This window comes from Sarcophilus harrisii, chromosome 1 (genome assembly GCF_902635505.1).
Source record: "Sarcophilus harrisii chromosome 1, mSarHar1.11, whole genome shotgun sequence".
Classification (NCBI taxonomy): Eukaryota; Metazoa; Chordata; class Mammalia; order Dasyuromorphia; family Dasyuridae; genus Sarcophilus; species Sarcophilus harrisii.
This window is the reverse complement of record NC_045426.1, coordinates 257892931-257908070: the sequence shown is the minus strand read 5'-3', so window position 1 is coordinate 257908070 and position 15140 is coordinate 257892931. Positions and strand designations below refer to the sequence as shown.

At 35.4% G+C, this 15140-nt stretch overlaps 1 protein-coding gene across 1 annotated transcript in view; it reads left to right on the top strand.

Annotated features, from left to right (window-relative positions):
* LOC100930770 (cytochrome P450 3A24) overlaps window positions 1-14763 on the top strand; it is a 51304-nt gene extending 36541 nt beyond the window's left edge. The window contains exons 8-13 of the mRNA XM_031941066.1: window positions 55-182; window positions 2802-2883; window positions 3484-3644; window positions 5449-5675; window positions 11360-11522; window positions 14213-14763. Of these exons, the coding sequence (XP_031796926.1) occupies window positions 55-182; window positions 2802-2883; window positions 3484-3644; window positions 5449-5675; window positions 11360-11522; window positions 14213-14308 (857 nt within the window). The 3' untranslated portion in view covers window positions 14309-14763. The remainder of the gene's footprint in view (window positions 1-54; window positions 183-2801; window positions 2884-3483; window positions 3645-5448; window positions 5676-11359; window positions 11523-14212) is intronic.
* Window positions 14764-15140: the final 377 nt, after the last annotated feature.

Below are 15140 nucleotides of genomic sequence, written 5' to 3'. Positions count from 1 at the left end.
ACCTTCTTCCTTTTTTATATTATATTGACTGATTTCTTTTCCTCCTTTCTCTAGTGGTGTTTCCTTCTGTTGTGCCCATATTGGAAAAAATGAATGTGACTCTTTTCTCTAAAAAAATTCTGGACTTCCTTGTGAATTCAATGCGACGTATCATGGTAGACCGGCAAAAGAGCAACAGCAGGGTAGGTCTAACTCCAGAATATATAAAGTCATCTTTGCTGAAATTTGGGATCGAGTACATATCTTAATTAAAGAATACATTTTTGTTGTTTTTTTCACAGCACCCTAAGTTTAGAGCTAGAAGGAAACTGAGCTTATCTAATTAAATTCTCTTATTTTACATTTGGGGAAACTGAGGCACCAAGAATTTTTGGGTTTTCCCAGTGTTACAGTAATATAGCCATTCAGTAAATGCATTTGAGATCTGGTATTCAGGACAAAGTCCACATGAAGTTGAAAAGAGATGAGATTTCATATTCAATTTGTGTTATCTTATGATGTAAAAGACAATGCAATGTGCATGTATGCTGGGAGAAAAGAGACCTGGATTCTGGTCTGGATCCTACCAATAACTAATTGCCTATATGATCTTGACCAAGTAACCTATCTTCTCAGGAACCTGGTTTTCTTATTTGGAAAATTAGAGGGGGTGGAGTGAAATTATTCCCAAGTCTCTTTTTAACTCTATTACCTTAGAGAGAGAGAGAGAGAGAGAGAGAGAGAGAGAGAGAGAGAGAGAATGAGAATGGAGGGAAGGAAGAAAGGAGGGAGGGAGGAAGGGAAGGAAGAAGGGAGGGAGAGGGAGAGGGAAGGAGAAGAAAAGAGAGAGAGAGGGAGAGAGAGAAAGAGGGAGGGAGAGAGAAAGAGGAGGGAAGGGAGAGAGACAGAGAGAGACAAAGAAAGAGGAGGGAGTAAGGGAAGGAGGGAGAGAGGGAGGGAGAGAAACAGACAGAGAAACCAAGAGACAGACAGACAGAAAGACAGAGAGACAGAGGAGGAAGAAAGGGGGAAGGAGGGAGGAAGAGGGAAAGAGAGAGATAGAGAGAGACAGAGGGGAAGAGAGATGGACAGAGACAGAGAAGGGGAAAAGGGGGGAGAGGGGAGAGGGAGGAAAGAGAAGAAAGAGAGAGGGAGAATAAGCAAGACAAGGGGGAGAGAATCAGACAAAGATGGGGTGGGGTAGAGAGACTGAGAGAGACAAAGACAGAGACACACAGAGAGAAACAGAGACAGAGAGAGGCAGAAACAGAGAGAGAAGGAGAGAGACAGAAAGAGAAGGGGAAGAGGGGGATAGAGAGGAAGGGAGGGAATGAAGAGAGATATGGAAGAGAGAGAGGGTGTAAGAGAGAGATAGATAGAGAGAGACAGATACAAAGACACAGAAAGGTACACAGAGTGAGAGACAGAGACAGCGACAGAGAGATGGAGAGAGACAGACACAAAAAGACGCAAAGACACATAGAGAGACAGAGAGAGAGAGGGAGAGAGACAAACAGAGAGACAGAGACAGACAGAGACAGAGACAAAGAAAGAGACAGAGACAGACAGAAATAGAGACAGAGAGACAGAGAAGAAAGAGAGAGAATCTTCATTGGACTCTGCTGTCAATCAAAGCTAATGCTCTCATACTTTACTAGTGAGTAGCATAAAGTAGAGGTCGGAGGGGAAGGCTGAAATTATTTAAATTATCCTGAAAGTTTTTCATTTTTGTAGTGTTTGGTATTACAATAAAAGTACGTATAGTTAGTAGAAATTCTTCTGGTTTTCCAAAAGCATCAATTCACATGACCAATCCACAACCCTTCAAAGATCCAGAACAAAATATTTGATAAACATATATTTTTTACATGTTTAACACATATTGGATTACTTGCCATCTATGGGAGGGGGTGAGGGAAAGGCGGGGAAAATTTGGAACACAAGGTTTTGCAAGGGTTAATGTTGAAAAATTATCCATGCATATGTTTTGCAAATAAAAAGCTTTAATAAAAAGAGAAATATTTGTTAAGATAATATTTATAAAGTTCTTAGTATAGGGTCTTGGTACATAGTAAGCACTTAATAAACCCTGTTTCTCTTACCCTTTCTTCTTTCCATTCTGACTGTGAGCATGGGAGCTCTCCAAGATTCTGCCTGTTGGTTGCATTTCTCTTATGTTTATACTTGATTTTCTCCTGACAATCATGGTTGAAGTGGAGATTTCTAACCAGATTATTACTTTTCATTTTGCTGGCTACAAAATTACAAGCATGATTCTCATTTTTATCCCTTGTAACTTGACCACCATTTCTTGGAGGAACGATCAGTTGTTAACACTTCAATATGCATTAGTTCATTTGATCTTTTCTAGCATGAAAGTAAGCTAAGAGTATATTTTGATAAAGATGTATAGAAGAGAGCATAAGGGCATTAGGTGGGCTTAGAGAGGAACTGGAGGGATGGAAGCTGAAAAACAAGCCTTGCACACACCATGTTTTTGTGTAGAGCCAGACCTATGTGGATAAGTGGTATTATGGTATTAAGGTTTGGATGAAGAGAGGACTGTACCATTCAAAATCTAAATATAAAATGGGGGGCAGGGATCAAAGAGAGCTCCTTCTTCTTGTCAAGATTTAGTGAATTCTCAGACCTATTTCATAATGGAAATGTCTAAGAAACATAGGCATTTTCTTCTACCAGTCTTTTCAGTTTATGATTGTGCCACAGAAAAAGATGTTCATAGAAAGAATGATGTAGCTTATATGATGACTTTAGTCATTTCAACTTGATTTTCACTTTTCTGAACCTGTCTCTATCCCCAGGATCGAATGGATTTCCTGCAATTAATGATTGATTCCCAGGCCACAAATGACCCTGAATCTAAAGAGAATAACTCTCCAAAAGGTAATGTCATGATGAGAGTTGTTGAATGTGAACAGAAATATAAAGTCAATAATTCTAATAATAGTCCATCATAATCAACAATTTCAAAGGAATTATCATGCAAAATCAAAAATGAAAAGATTTTTTCCCCAAAAAATATGGACTTTAGAGTTTGGAATACCTGGATCCTAGTCCTGAATTTATTAGTAGCTGTGACTTTGGACAAAGTCAGTTTAACTATTTTGACCCTCAATCTCTCGTCTTCCTCTTAGTCCCATTCAACTTGAGAATTCTATGATTTTTTAAATTACTCTGTTCCCATTGCAAAACTATTCACCAGGTCATTGTTGTACTGTTGTACTCAGCTGAATGACTTCATAAAACTTCCACAAGCAACCAAAAAATTCAGTTTCCAATTCATTTCCTCTATGTCAAATGGACATTTCACAAGGACCAGAGAGAAACCATACATTTAATATGACATTTTCCTTTGATTAGTCAGTGACCAAAGTTGATTCCATCCAAGATCCAGATTGAAATATTTCTTTTCAGTTATGAATTCAGGTACTATCCAGGATTCTGACCATTGCCTACTTTTTTCTCTTGGCTCTCCCCTTAAAGCTCTGACTGAAATGGAGATTGCTGCTCAGGCAGTTACCTTTCTTTTTGCTGGCTATGAAACTACAAGCACAACCCTTGGCTTCATTGCTTATAATTTGGCTACTCACCCCGAAATCCAGAAGAAACTCCATGAGGAGATAGACAGAACTCTACCTAATAAGGTAAAAAAAGGACAAATAATGCTTATTTATTCAATTTAAAGAATTCAATCCAATAAAGATTTAGCATACGATAACTGTTTATTATTTATTTATCCAAAATGGAAAAGAGAAAAACTGTCTGTCTTTCTCTGACTCTCTTTTTATCTCTCTCTCTCTGTCTCTCTGTCTCTCTCTGTCTCTCTCTCTGTCTCTCTCTCTCTCTCTCTCTCTCTCTCTCTCTCTCTCTCTCTGTCTTTCTGTGTGTGTGTGTGTGTGTGTGTGTTCTGAAAAATAGTGTACAAAAAGGTCAATAGCACAGGAATGGAAAGATACCTTTTCTCTCTCATCTCTTTACCTTCAAGGTGAATAATACTGACAGATTCTTTCAATGTTAATAATTCTTATTAAATCTTAAATTGAGCTCAGTCCAAGGAGAGTAAAGATAAGGTCTGAACCTGTCATTTGTGAATAGAACTCCTAAGGGAGAATTTTCTCTGCTCATATAAGTCAGTAATTTTACTACATATCAGTCACAGAGAGCTGCCTAAAACTATTATTAAAACTATTAACTGCCCAAGATCACACAGTCAGTATGTGTCAGGGTGGAGACTTGAACTCAAGTTTTTGCTTACTGATTGAGACTAAGGTGTGCAAAATCAATATGAAAGCCTATTTTCTAGGAAGTATTAGTTTTCTTTCTTTACAATGTATGTAGTAACTGCTAATAAGCTAGCAGTATCGTCCAGTGAAGATGCTAGGAAGGAATGTTTAATGACCAGATTATGGTTTATAATTAGTATAGCAATTGTAGTAAATGAGTGCTTCTAAATTACTTGGAGACTGTTTACTCTCTCCAGTCATTCCAAACATTTTATTTATAAATTCTTTACAACATTCATTTTTTTAGCAACTGAATTCTTCATATACAGTTCACAGATAAGCTGTGTACCTATTCTTTATCTAAAGAATAACAAATTTATAAATTAATTACATCTGAACTGATGACATTTTAAAATACAGTTGCTCAAAGCTAGGAACATTGCAAAAAACCATTACCTAACAGCTAATAGAAGGGATAATTTCAGAATTTCATCATCTCTCCAGTCACAAAAACACTCAATCTTTATCTTTTGACTGAAGGAAAGGACTTCCTTTGGATTGTGATAGTCAATGAATAGATAGTCAATAACTCAATAAGAGAATTTCAGATGAATGAATGAAAATCCTATTGGAACCAACTCCCATATTCATGATGTGCTATTATAGCTGCAATGAAGTTGGAAGCAAATATTTAAATATTTATTCTAGCAATGACCAGATAGATTTAGCATTAATTCTACTAATTTAGGAATGATCATAGACTAATAATATTCTTATGGGCTTGAATTATATTTTCAAATACTTAGTATCTCCCAAAACATGATGCTCACACCTGAGCCCATTTTCAACTATTGCTTTCTACATAACTAATTACCATTTATATAGCACTTAAAGGCTTGCAAAATGTCTTGCAAGTAGTATAGTTTTATCCTAATGAAAATATGGGAGATTGACATTATTTTTATTTTCATTTTTTCAAACAAGGAAACTGAGGCATATAGAAGTTAAGTGATTTGTTAATAGATACCATGTATTTGAACTTAGATCTTTACTTCAGGTCTAGGACTCTTGATTTTACTACCTTGTTGACAAATAAGTCAATTTTTATTAAAGTAATTAGATTGGATTATTTCTTTGGTTGCCCATCATTGCTCCTAGGGCACTGCTAGTAGTAAACATTGAGTAAGTATTTGCCAATAAAATTAATTTTGACTTTTCTCCTTAGGCAGCTCTTACCTATGATATCATCTTCCAAATGGAGTATCTAGATATGGTAGTGAATGAGACACTCAGACTCTTCCCCCTGGGAGGACGAATAGAGAGAATCTGTGGGAAAACTGCTGAGATAAATGGACTAACCATTCCTAAGGGGACAATTATGATGATCCCTGTCTATGTTCTACATCATGACCCAGAGTACTGGCCAGAACCTGAAGAGTTTCGTCCTGAAAGGTACATAAAGAGAAAGCAATAAACTGATTACCATTAAAGGGCACTTGTTGAGATTTTGAGGCAAAGGTAAGCAGGATGTTTCAATGGGACATGGATCACAGTGAATAGCCCCAGCATTTCAAGCCAGGATGTGGGGCCATATGCTGTGCATGGAATTTAATTGAACATAATAGCTTTGAGCAGCTGTAACAGAGAAGGATTAGCCAGATATTAAAAACAGAGTGGTATTATGTGTAACTTCAGTCAGGAACATACCCTCAAGGTTGGGCAAAGGTCAATGTCTTCTTTGAACAAATCCACATTACCCATAATGATGATGATGATGATAGTAAGTATGGGGACTGGACCCACAATTTTAATAGCATAAAAAATACTACTACAAGTAGGTATCTTCTCTGAAATTTAATTTCTAGAGTACTTAAAGCTCTAAGATGTTAAAAGACTAGCCCAGAGTTATCCAGGCAGTGTGTGAGAGAAGCTACTTAAATTTGGGTCTTCCTGGTTCTGAGACCAGCTCTCTCTGTTTACTATATCATGCTGATAATAATAATAATAATAAGTGAAAAAGAACTGGAATTTTACCTAGGTAGGCTGATTACAAATCCCAGACTATTTTTAAACTTGCTTTTGTGGGGATTAAAATTATCCCACCTACAATAAAAGAGACTGAGGCAGAACTCTGAACCAAGGGATACTTTGTTAAGGGTCCATGATCCCCTCTAATGAAGTAGACCTCAGATCTGAGATGCCTCCCTTCCAGGGCCCTATTTTTATGGGGCTAGATGTCCAGACATTCAAGAAAAACTATACCAAATAAAGAATAATTCCAATGATTGACATAATATGCATAAGCTAAAATAAGCAAAATAATATGTCAGCAGGGTTATGGGTTGGTTGAAGTAAGGAATATATCTACACAAAATAGATGGGCTTTGGGGGGGAGGGTTGGCAGGAGAAAATGGTAAAATCTAAGGCAGTCAATGACCTAAATAATCATAAGATGGTCACGTCTGCTGTTGGACAAGAGACTAGTCAGGAGGTGCAAAAATATATTGGAGGACTTTCCAAGTAGTTGAGTCACCTCCACCACACTGGGGCTGGTCCCCATGACAAGGAAAAACAAGGGTAAAGGATCTTTAGTTAACTTCCTATAATTAAGTAGGTAAACTTAAAATTCTGCAGCTCCCAGCTCTGGGGCCTTTTACAGAACTTTGAGATGATCCTATAAAATTGATTAATAGAGTAGGGGTCCAAATGAATTATTTCTCACACTTTACAAATCTGCCTGCGTTTCCCCCAAACAGGTTTTCACCCAATACATTCATAGGAGATAAGTAAACAGCAGAGCCTGTGTGAACAGCCAATTTAAGGGAATCTGGCATCTCCTGGGACAGCTGCATCATGACCCAGCTGCCTCTGCTTAACAGCTAAAATTTACCTATTTCTAACCCCACTGGCATTATGACTGGTGGCAGTGGAATTAAGAGCATTCCCTGGAGGTATGTAACTAGGAGAATTGTCCTGAGCTTTCTCTGCTGAAAAGGGAGAGCAGGCAGTCAGAATTACAGGGAGAAGACCTTAGATACACACACACACACACACACACACACACACACACACACGCACACACACATGCATTCCTATTTTAAAGAGCATGAACAAGAGTTGATTTTCAAGTTGCCTGGCAACAATGTCTCTATCTCATTTATACACATTGTATCCCTTCCTCTTTCCCTGGAGCTACATGTAGTACCAATGCCTTTTCTCCTTCAAGATTGCTTTGATGTTCATTTTACCCAATTTTCACCTGTTTAAGAAAAAGTTAGAGGATTCTGAGAAGATGGATCAGAAAATTCCAAGCTCTCCGAATCCCTACCCAAGTAAGACAATAATGTGCTTCAGAGTGAACATAAAGTATTTAAAAACAAATAGGATTTAGGGCAGAACATGGTCCTCCTGGGACAACTGGAAAAGATTTGAAGAAAAATACAGAGATGGAGGTTTGGACCCTCTGAAGTGTGAGCACCTCCAAGCTAGTTCAGCTGAAACAAACTGTTGAGCACTGGGGTTAGCTGGGTTGAGAGGTACCTTTAACCCCAGTCACAGGAACTTTCATTTTCCAAATACTGTGAGGAGTCTGGTGTTTGAATAGGAGAAGATTGAAGGAAACTGCTGATAAGGGACACCAGACCTACCTGTGCTGCCTGAGAAATGGTCCTGATTGAGAAGGAACCAGCACACATTGGGTGAGGGCAGAAGAAGTGGAGCAAGAACACTTCCAGCTGCAATACTAACATTTGGGTGGAATTCTTGGCTTTGGGGCCAGAAGGGAGAACTAAAGCAGGACCTTAGTTCTGAGGTATAATCCCTACCACCAGAAGCATAAAGCTCAGGACAATTCCCATAGTTACATACCCCTAGGGAATGTTCTTAATGACATTACTACCAGTCATAAAATCAATGGGGTTGGAAATAGGTAAAAACTTGACTGTTAAAGCAGAGATATCTGGGTCATGGTTCAGCTGTCCCAGAAGAGGCCAGAATTGCTTTCAGAATTTTCTGTGTACACAGGCTTTGATGTTTACTTATCTCCTATGAATGTTTATGTGAAAACCTGTTTGAGGAAAACACAGGCAGATTTATAAAGTGTGAGAAATTCATTTGTATCCCTACTCTTTTAATCAATTTGATAGGATCATATCAAAATTCGGTATATAATACAATAACAATACTAGATATTCAAGAAAAACTATACCAAATAAAGAATAATTTCACTGATTGACATAATATGCCTAAACTAAAATAAGCAAAATAATATGTCAGCAGGGTCATGAGTTGGTTGAAGCAAGGAATATATCTACACAAATTAAATTAACTTAAAATAAATAAAATTAATTTAAAAGATAAGCAGGCAAAGGAGAAGGAACCTATCCATAGAAAGTTACTATGGAAATAGGGAAGAACAGTGTTCATCTTCAGAGAAGGATACTGAATTTAAAGAAGACCCTGTTACCTCAAAGAGGAATGTTAAATGGTTGTCTGACCAAAAATAATTTATAGAGAAACTCAAAAAAGGCTTTAAAAATCAAATGAGAGAGAGTGAGGAAAATTTTTTTTAAAAAAAGAATGAAAAGAAAAGAAGAATACAAGAAAAACTAGATTTTGGAAATAAAGTCAACCAACCAGAAGATAAGATCCAAAGTCTTAAGGAAGAAAATGACTCTTTGAAAATTAGAATTAAGTAAGGAAATGACAACGAAGCTATAAGAGACCAAGATATAATAAAACAAAATGTAAAGAGTGAAGTAGAAGAGAATGTGAGATATCTCATAAGAAAAACAATTGCTGTGCAGAATAGATCAAGAAGAGAAAACATAAGAATAATTGAACTACTTGAAAGCTATGAGCAAAAAAAAAAAAGAATCTTGATAAATAATACAAGAAATATATATTTTTTAAAAATGTCCTGAAGTGTTAGAACAGAGGAGAAAAGAGAAAGAAAAAAAAATCCACTCATCACCAGCTGAAAGAGATCCTACAAGGAAAACGTACAGGAAAATCATTGCTAAATTTTGAAATCCCCAGATCAAAGAGAAAATTTTATAAGCAGCATCAATAATAACAAAAACAATTCAAATATGCTGGAACCACAATTAGAATTACACAAGATCTATCAGCAGTTATAATAAAAAATTGCAGGTCTTGGAAAGCTATATATTGCAAATCAAAAAAGAACTGGGGTTGTGGCCAAAAATGTTATATCCAACAAGATAAAGCATTATCCTGAACCAAAAAGAAATGAATATTCAGTAAATTGCCAGATTTTCAGGATTTTGTTGCAAAAAAGCCCTGAACTTAAAGAAAGTTTGACATATAAGAACCAATTAAAGTATGAGATAAACATCAAATACAAAATTCAAGTGATTCAGTAAGAACAAACTATATTTTATATATGAAAATGTAATCTATATTTTAAAGTTATCATTAGTATTTGGGTAGTTCAAAAAAAAGATTGCAATAGAAATGAGTATGATATGATTATAAAAGGCAAAACTGTGTAGGAAAAGATAACAACAGTAATTATGTTAATTGAATGTGGTGCAAGAGCAAGTACTGATTCAAAAGAATTAGGTGAAGGGAGGAGGGCTGGTAGTTCACATGAAGAATGGGTTAAAGAGGGAACAATACACATACATCAATAAGGATATAAAACTCTCCAAAATATACAAAGAAATAAGGAGAGGGAATAGGATAAAATGGGGAATAGAATGATATGTAGATTAATAGGAATGAGATAAAGTATGTAGATTAATGGGAATGGGATAAAGAGGGAGGGGAAAGGATGAAGGGAGAGAAAAAGGAAGGCACGAGGGCAGGCAGAAGTAGGATTGAGGAGGAAGGTTAAGTAATATCAAGCCAAGTGACCTAAGGATGATATTATTTATCTTCAAAGAAACAGAAGACAAGTAGGTACCACTTTACATAGGTGTATATGAATGTATATATGTGTATAATTATAGGTATTTCTGCATATGTATATGCATGTGAATGTATGTGTGGACATACATGCATATATATTGTGTATGTGTATATATGTATGAATACAGGTATGTGTAAATAGATCCATGCTTAATTTAAAAAAAAAGGAAAAAGAAAAAAGTGCACAGCAGAGAACAAAAGACAACTTACAAGAAAGAAAAGATGGATAGTTCTGAATATGACATATTTGTTTTTGAAAAGGAATTTATTTTAGCACATTTTGAATCTTTTCCTATGTTCTACTATGCACATAACTATCTTTTTTTTCTGTTTTTTTCCATCTCTATTTTTTCTATTTTGTATTTTAGTTTTAAATAAATAAATACATTTTTTATAAAAGTTAAACCACAGATCTTCCTGTCTGCAATCATAGAGACTCCAGTCCTGGAGAGAGAGCTGAGGGTTTCTGGCTCTCCTCACCAATAACAATCTAGGAAACTTCCTGTTTATGCAACCCCAAGAACCGCTACTGGATACAATCCATTAAAAAAAATGGAAAGAATGCTAGGATTGGAGATGGAAGATCTAGATTTAAATCCAGGATCTGTCACTTACTAAGTGTATGATTTTATATCAATTTGGAGGAACTCAGTTTCTTCTTCTGTAAAATAAGGTGTTTGAACTAGATGACTTATAAGGTCCCTTTCAGCTCTGACATCCTTTAATCTATGTATCTATGACTATGAAATATGTGGTACACTGAGTAAAAGTACAGGGAATTAAAATGTGGCATATGTAGATTGAACTCTAATAGCTTCCTCTTCTTTTATTTAATTTCCTAGGAATGAGAATACTGAAAGCTTATCCACCATAAACTGCATTTATTATACAGCAGCCCCATCTGAACTTTTTCACTCCACACTTAGACTCTGAAACCTTCCAAGCTCAGTCTAGTCTTCCTATAAATGAATCACCCCAGCAGTCAGTTTTACACATGCTGCCCTGGGTGAGCATCATTTCAATAATACTGGATTCTCAGTAAAGTTCCATCTCCCAAAACATGAGTCTAGATGTGACTGACAATCCTCTAAATATGGAGGAGAATGGAACAGAGAAAGAGGGAATAATAATAGTTTGGATCCAGTTCAAAGACCAAATATGTTTAAAAAAAACTTTCTCTTGGTCTTTCTCTTCTTTGGGACCAGGTTTGATCGAGAAGGAAGAAAATCCATCGATCCATATATATTCCTTCCCTTTGGAGCTGGTCCTCGGAACTGCATTGGAATGAGGTTTGCTCTGCTGACCATGAAGACTGCCCTAGTCATGCTCTTACAAAATTTTACCTTGGAGCCCTGCAAAGAGACCCCGGTGAGAAAAATTATGATATCTTTTTGCAAACGAAGCTTTAAGAGGTTTTAACTCAGGCTGTCTGGATTTGATATTTAATAGGCTAAACCAATATAGCAAGTGATGAATGCTTCTGCAGTAGTATTTAGTTCCTCTATTTTATTTTAATTTGTATTACTTTCTTTCCATTTATTTATTTATTTTAATTATCACATTCATGCTCAAATGTATTCCACCATCCAGTGAGCATTCCTTTGTTGTAAAGACTGAAGGTAGAGGAAAACAGTTCAGCAAAACCACTGACACATCTGACTATGTATGCAACATTCCATACCTATAGCTCCCCACTTTTCCGGTGGAAGAAGGGAAGTGCTTTTCTCTTGGTCATTGCAATTACTCACCATTCAATTAATTGTTGTTTAGAAAGGACCACTGCATCCTATCTCTCCTTATTTTATATTCTGAGCTGTAGAACTTATTAAGGCAATTGTTTAATGGTCCATAGCAAATCCCTTCCTTGATTGCTCCCCAGTACCTACTCAACTTGAGTCTAAATTTTTCAGTCTGCTCTTCAAGGTTCTCATTCTAGGATAATTCTAATTTTCAGATTTTTCTCTCATTATTCCTCTAGGTTCTAATCAAGTATTATTAATCAAATTCCTGAACACATTCCTATGTTTTTTCCATTTCTGTGTCTTTGCTTATGTTATCCTTTTTATCTGGAATTCCCTTTTCCTGTACCCTTGCTCCAGGCAGGGGCTCATTTGTTAAAAACTGGCACCTATAGTTCAAGGCTTCTCAACCAGTTACCTCTTTTATGAAGCCTCCCTTGATAACCACATCTTATCCCACTTATACATATACAATACACAAATATACACACTGATGATTTTGTTTGTATTGCTCTGTTGACACTTATCCCATACAGTCTTGGAATAATTGTTTTTGTATTTGTCTTAGTCTGTGTTCTAGATGATAAGTTCTTGGTGGAGAAAGAGCATTCATCATCTTTGGGTTCCTCCTGTGCCATATGCATAGGAGACACTGAACTAAATGAATAAATATTTGTCAAATTAAATCGAGTAGAAATTTAGAATGAGAAAGACCTATAAAATCATAGCCATAGATTATTCTTTAGAGCCCCAAAGCTGGGTTCTATTGACTGAGAAAACCAGTGTTCAAATCATGAATGTATGAAGAACACAGGTGTAAACACAAGGTCCATGCAACCCACAGTACTTATTTTGAATTCTAGATTAGAATGTACGGGGAAAATATTTAGCCAAATAAATAAAATATGTATAAACCCCACATTAAAATGCAACTGGGAAATATTTAGCATAATAAATTGTGTCTGTGTATATATATATATATATATATATAATATATATATGTATATATATATATATGCACATGTATAAGTATATTTATATATACATACACACATGGATGTGAATATGTATATGTATATATAAATTTATATTCCCATATATGTATTCTTATAATATATACCTATATATATATATATATATGCATGTATATGCTCTGGATTAAAATATACCTGTGAAAATTTAGCTAAATAAATAAATAGGCATAAAATAGATTACATTATGCCTTGAAACCAAGTCAACATCATAGCTATCAGGTTCTTATGTATGGTTTAGTAGCCCCCAGTTTCTATTTGAATTTGACTACACTTGTTCTGAGATAAAAAGAATTTTGAGATAGACTCAAATGGAGGATAGTTGTAAAGCATTCTGCAAACCTTAAAATGTTGTGTAAATGCCAATTTAAATTATTTTTATTATATATGCAACATATATATATATATATATATATATATATATAAACGTATGATCATCATCATCATAATCATCATTATTATTATAAGTCTATAGCCACTAGGCTTCCATTCTGGTGATGACTTTATTCCCTGAGTCTTCTGCTGCACACTACTAACTCAAACCAAGTTTATATAGCAATAAAAGAGAGTACTGGGAAATGTTTAATAAATGGATGGGCATGGGGGAGGCAGAATGTATGCACATAAACTTTTATATTTAATCTTCATTATTAACACTTTCTGAAGCCTAGACAATAACTCAAGTCCTGATTAGTAGCAATTACTGATTTCTAGGAATAAATTTTTAGATTGAAAGTTTCATAGTCACCAGAGTCAGTGAGAACTGGCTCCACATACCCTTGCCCAGGTCTATCACACACATGCTATTTCTCATCCCAGGGAGACACAACCTCTTTGATTCTACCTCCTGCAATCCCTACGTTCTTTCTAGGTTTATCTCAAATTCTGTTCCTACTTGAGGGAATTCCTAATCCCCCTCTTCAAATTATATCCTCACCACTGAAGTCACTCTATATTTTCTTTCTATGAATCCATAAACACATGTGTGTATACATATACACATGTACACAATACACTTATGCATGCATGTACACACAAATATGTATATATGTGTGTGTATATATACATATATATATTCATATACTTATTTCTGAATATGCTGCTTCTTCAATAGGATGTAAAACTCTTTTAGGGCAGGGACTGTTAAGCTTTGGCCTTGCATTCCCTAGCTCCTAGCATATTCTAACATCCTTAGTATAAAAATATAAAAGCTTATTATAAAAGCTCTTAATAAAGTTTATTGAATGATTTAAGTAATTCAGCACATTCTATTTGTTTTTCTCTTCAGATTCCCTTGGAATTAGACACTAAGGGTTTTATGCAGCCCAAGAAACCAATCATTCTGAAGCTTGTGCCTAGAACAAAACTTCATGCCGAAGAATAGAAAACAAGGACTTTACCACATAAAAAGAAGAGTCTTCACTCTCCCTGATCCTTCCATCACTTCCCCAACCACATTAAAAAAGAAAAAAAAAGAATAACAATTGGAAATTTTCTATGAAAATGCATAAGAAATATACTTAGAGGTCATGTGACATAGTATATAAAATGCTATGTTTAAATCCTGCATCTCACACTTACTAGCTCACATGCAGCTAACTCATCTAGCACTAGATCACATGCAGCTAACTCACAACTTCTCTAGTTTTTCTTGGAGAAAGAAACTTCAGTTTTCCTACTGTAAATTGGAATAATATACCTATATTATGCCACTCACAAGACTTTTGTGAAGTTCAAATATGGCAATGTATAGATGCTTGGTCATTTTTTCACAATAGCATTTGAAATTTCATGATCACTATGGTAGACTTGGGTCTTCTCAACAATTCACTGATCCAAGGCAATTCCAACAAGCTTTGAATGGAAAGTGTCATTTGTGTCCAGAGAAAGAACAATAGAGATTGAATGCTCATTGAAGCATACAATTACACCTTTTATTTTCTTGTTTTTTTCTTATGATTTTTCCCTTTTGTTTTGATTTTTTCTTCCAACATGACTCATCTGGAAATATGTAAAAAATAAATGTACATGTATAACCTAAAAAATAAAAGAAATTTTTAAAAAGTAAAGTTTTAAAATTTTTTTTATTTAAATTTTATGATGAAATCAGGGTGAAATCAAAATCTATTCTCTTATCCCAAAAATCTATCAGGCTTTGGGCACATCCATCCTCCTTTTCCCTAAATCATATAAAGGCAAAAGCCAATCCAGAATTC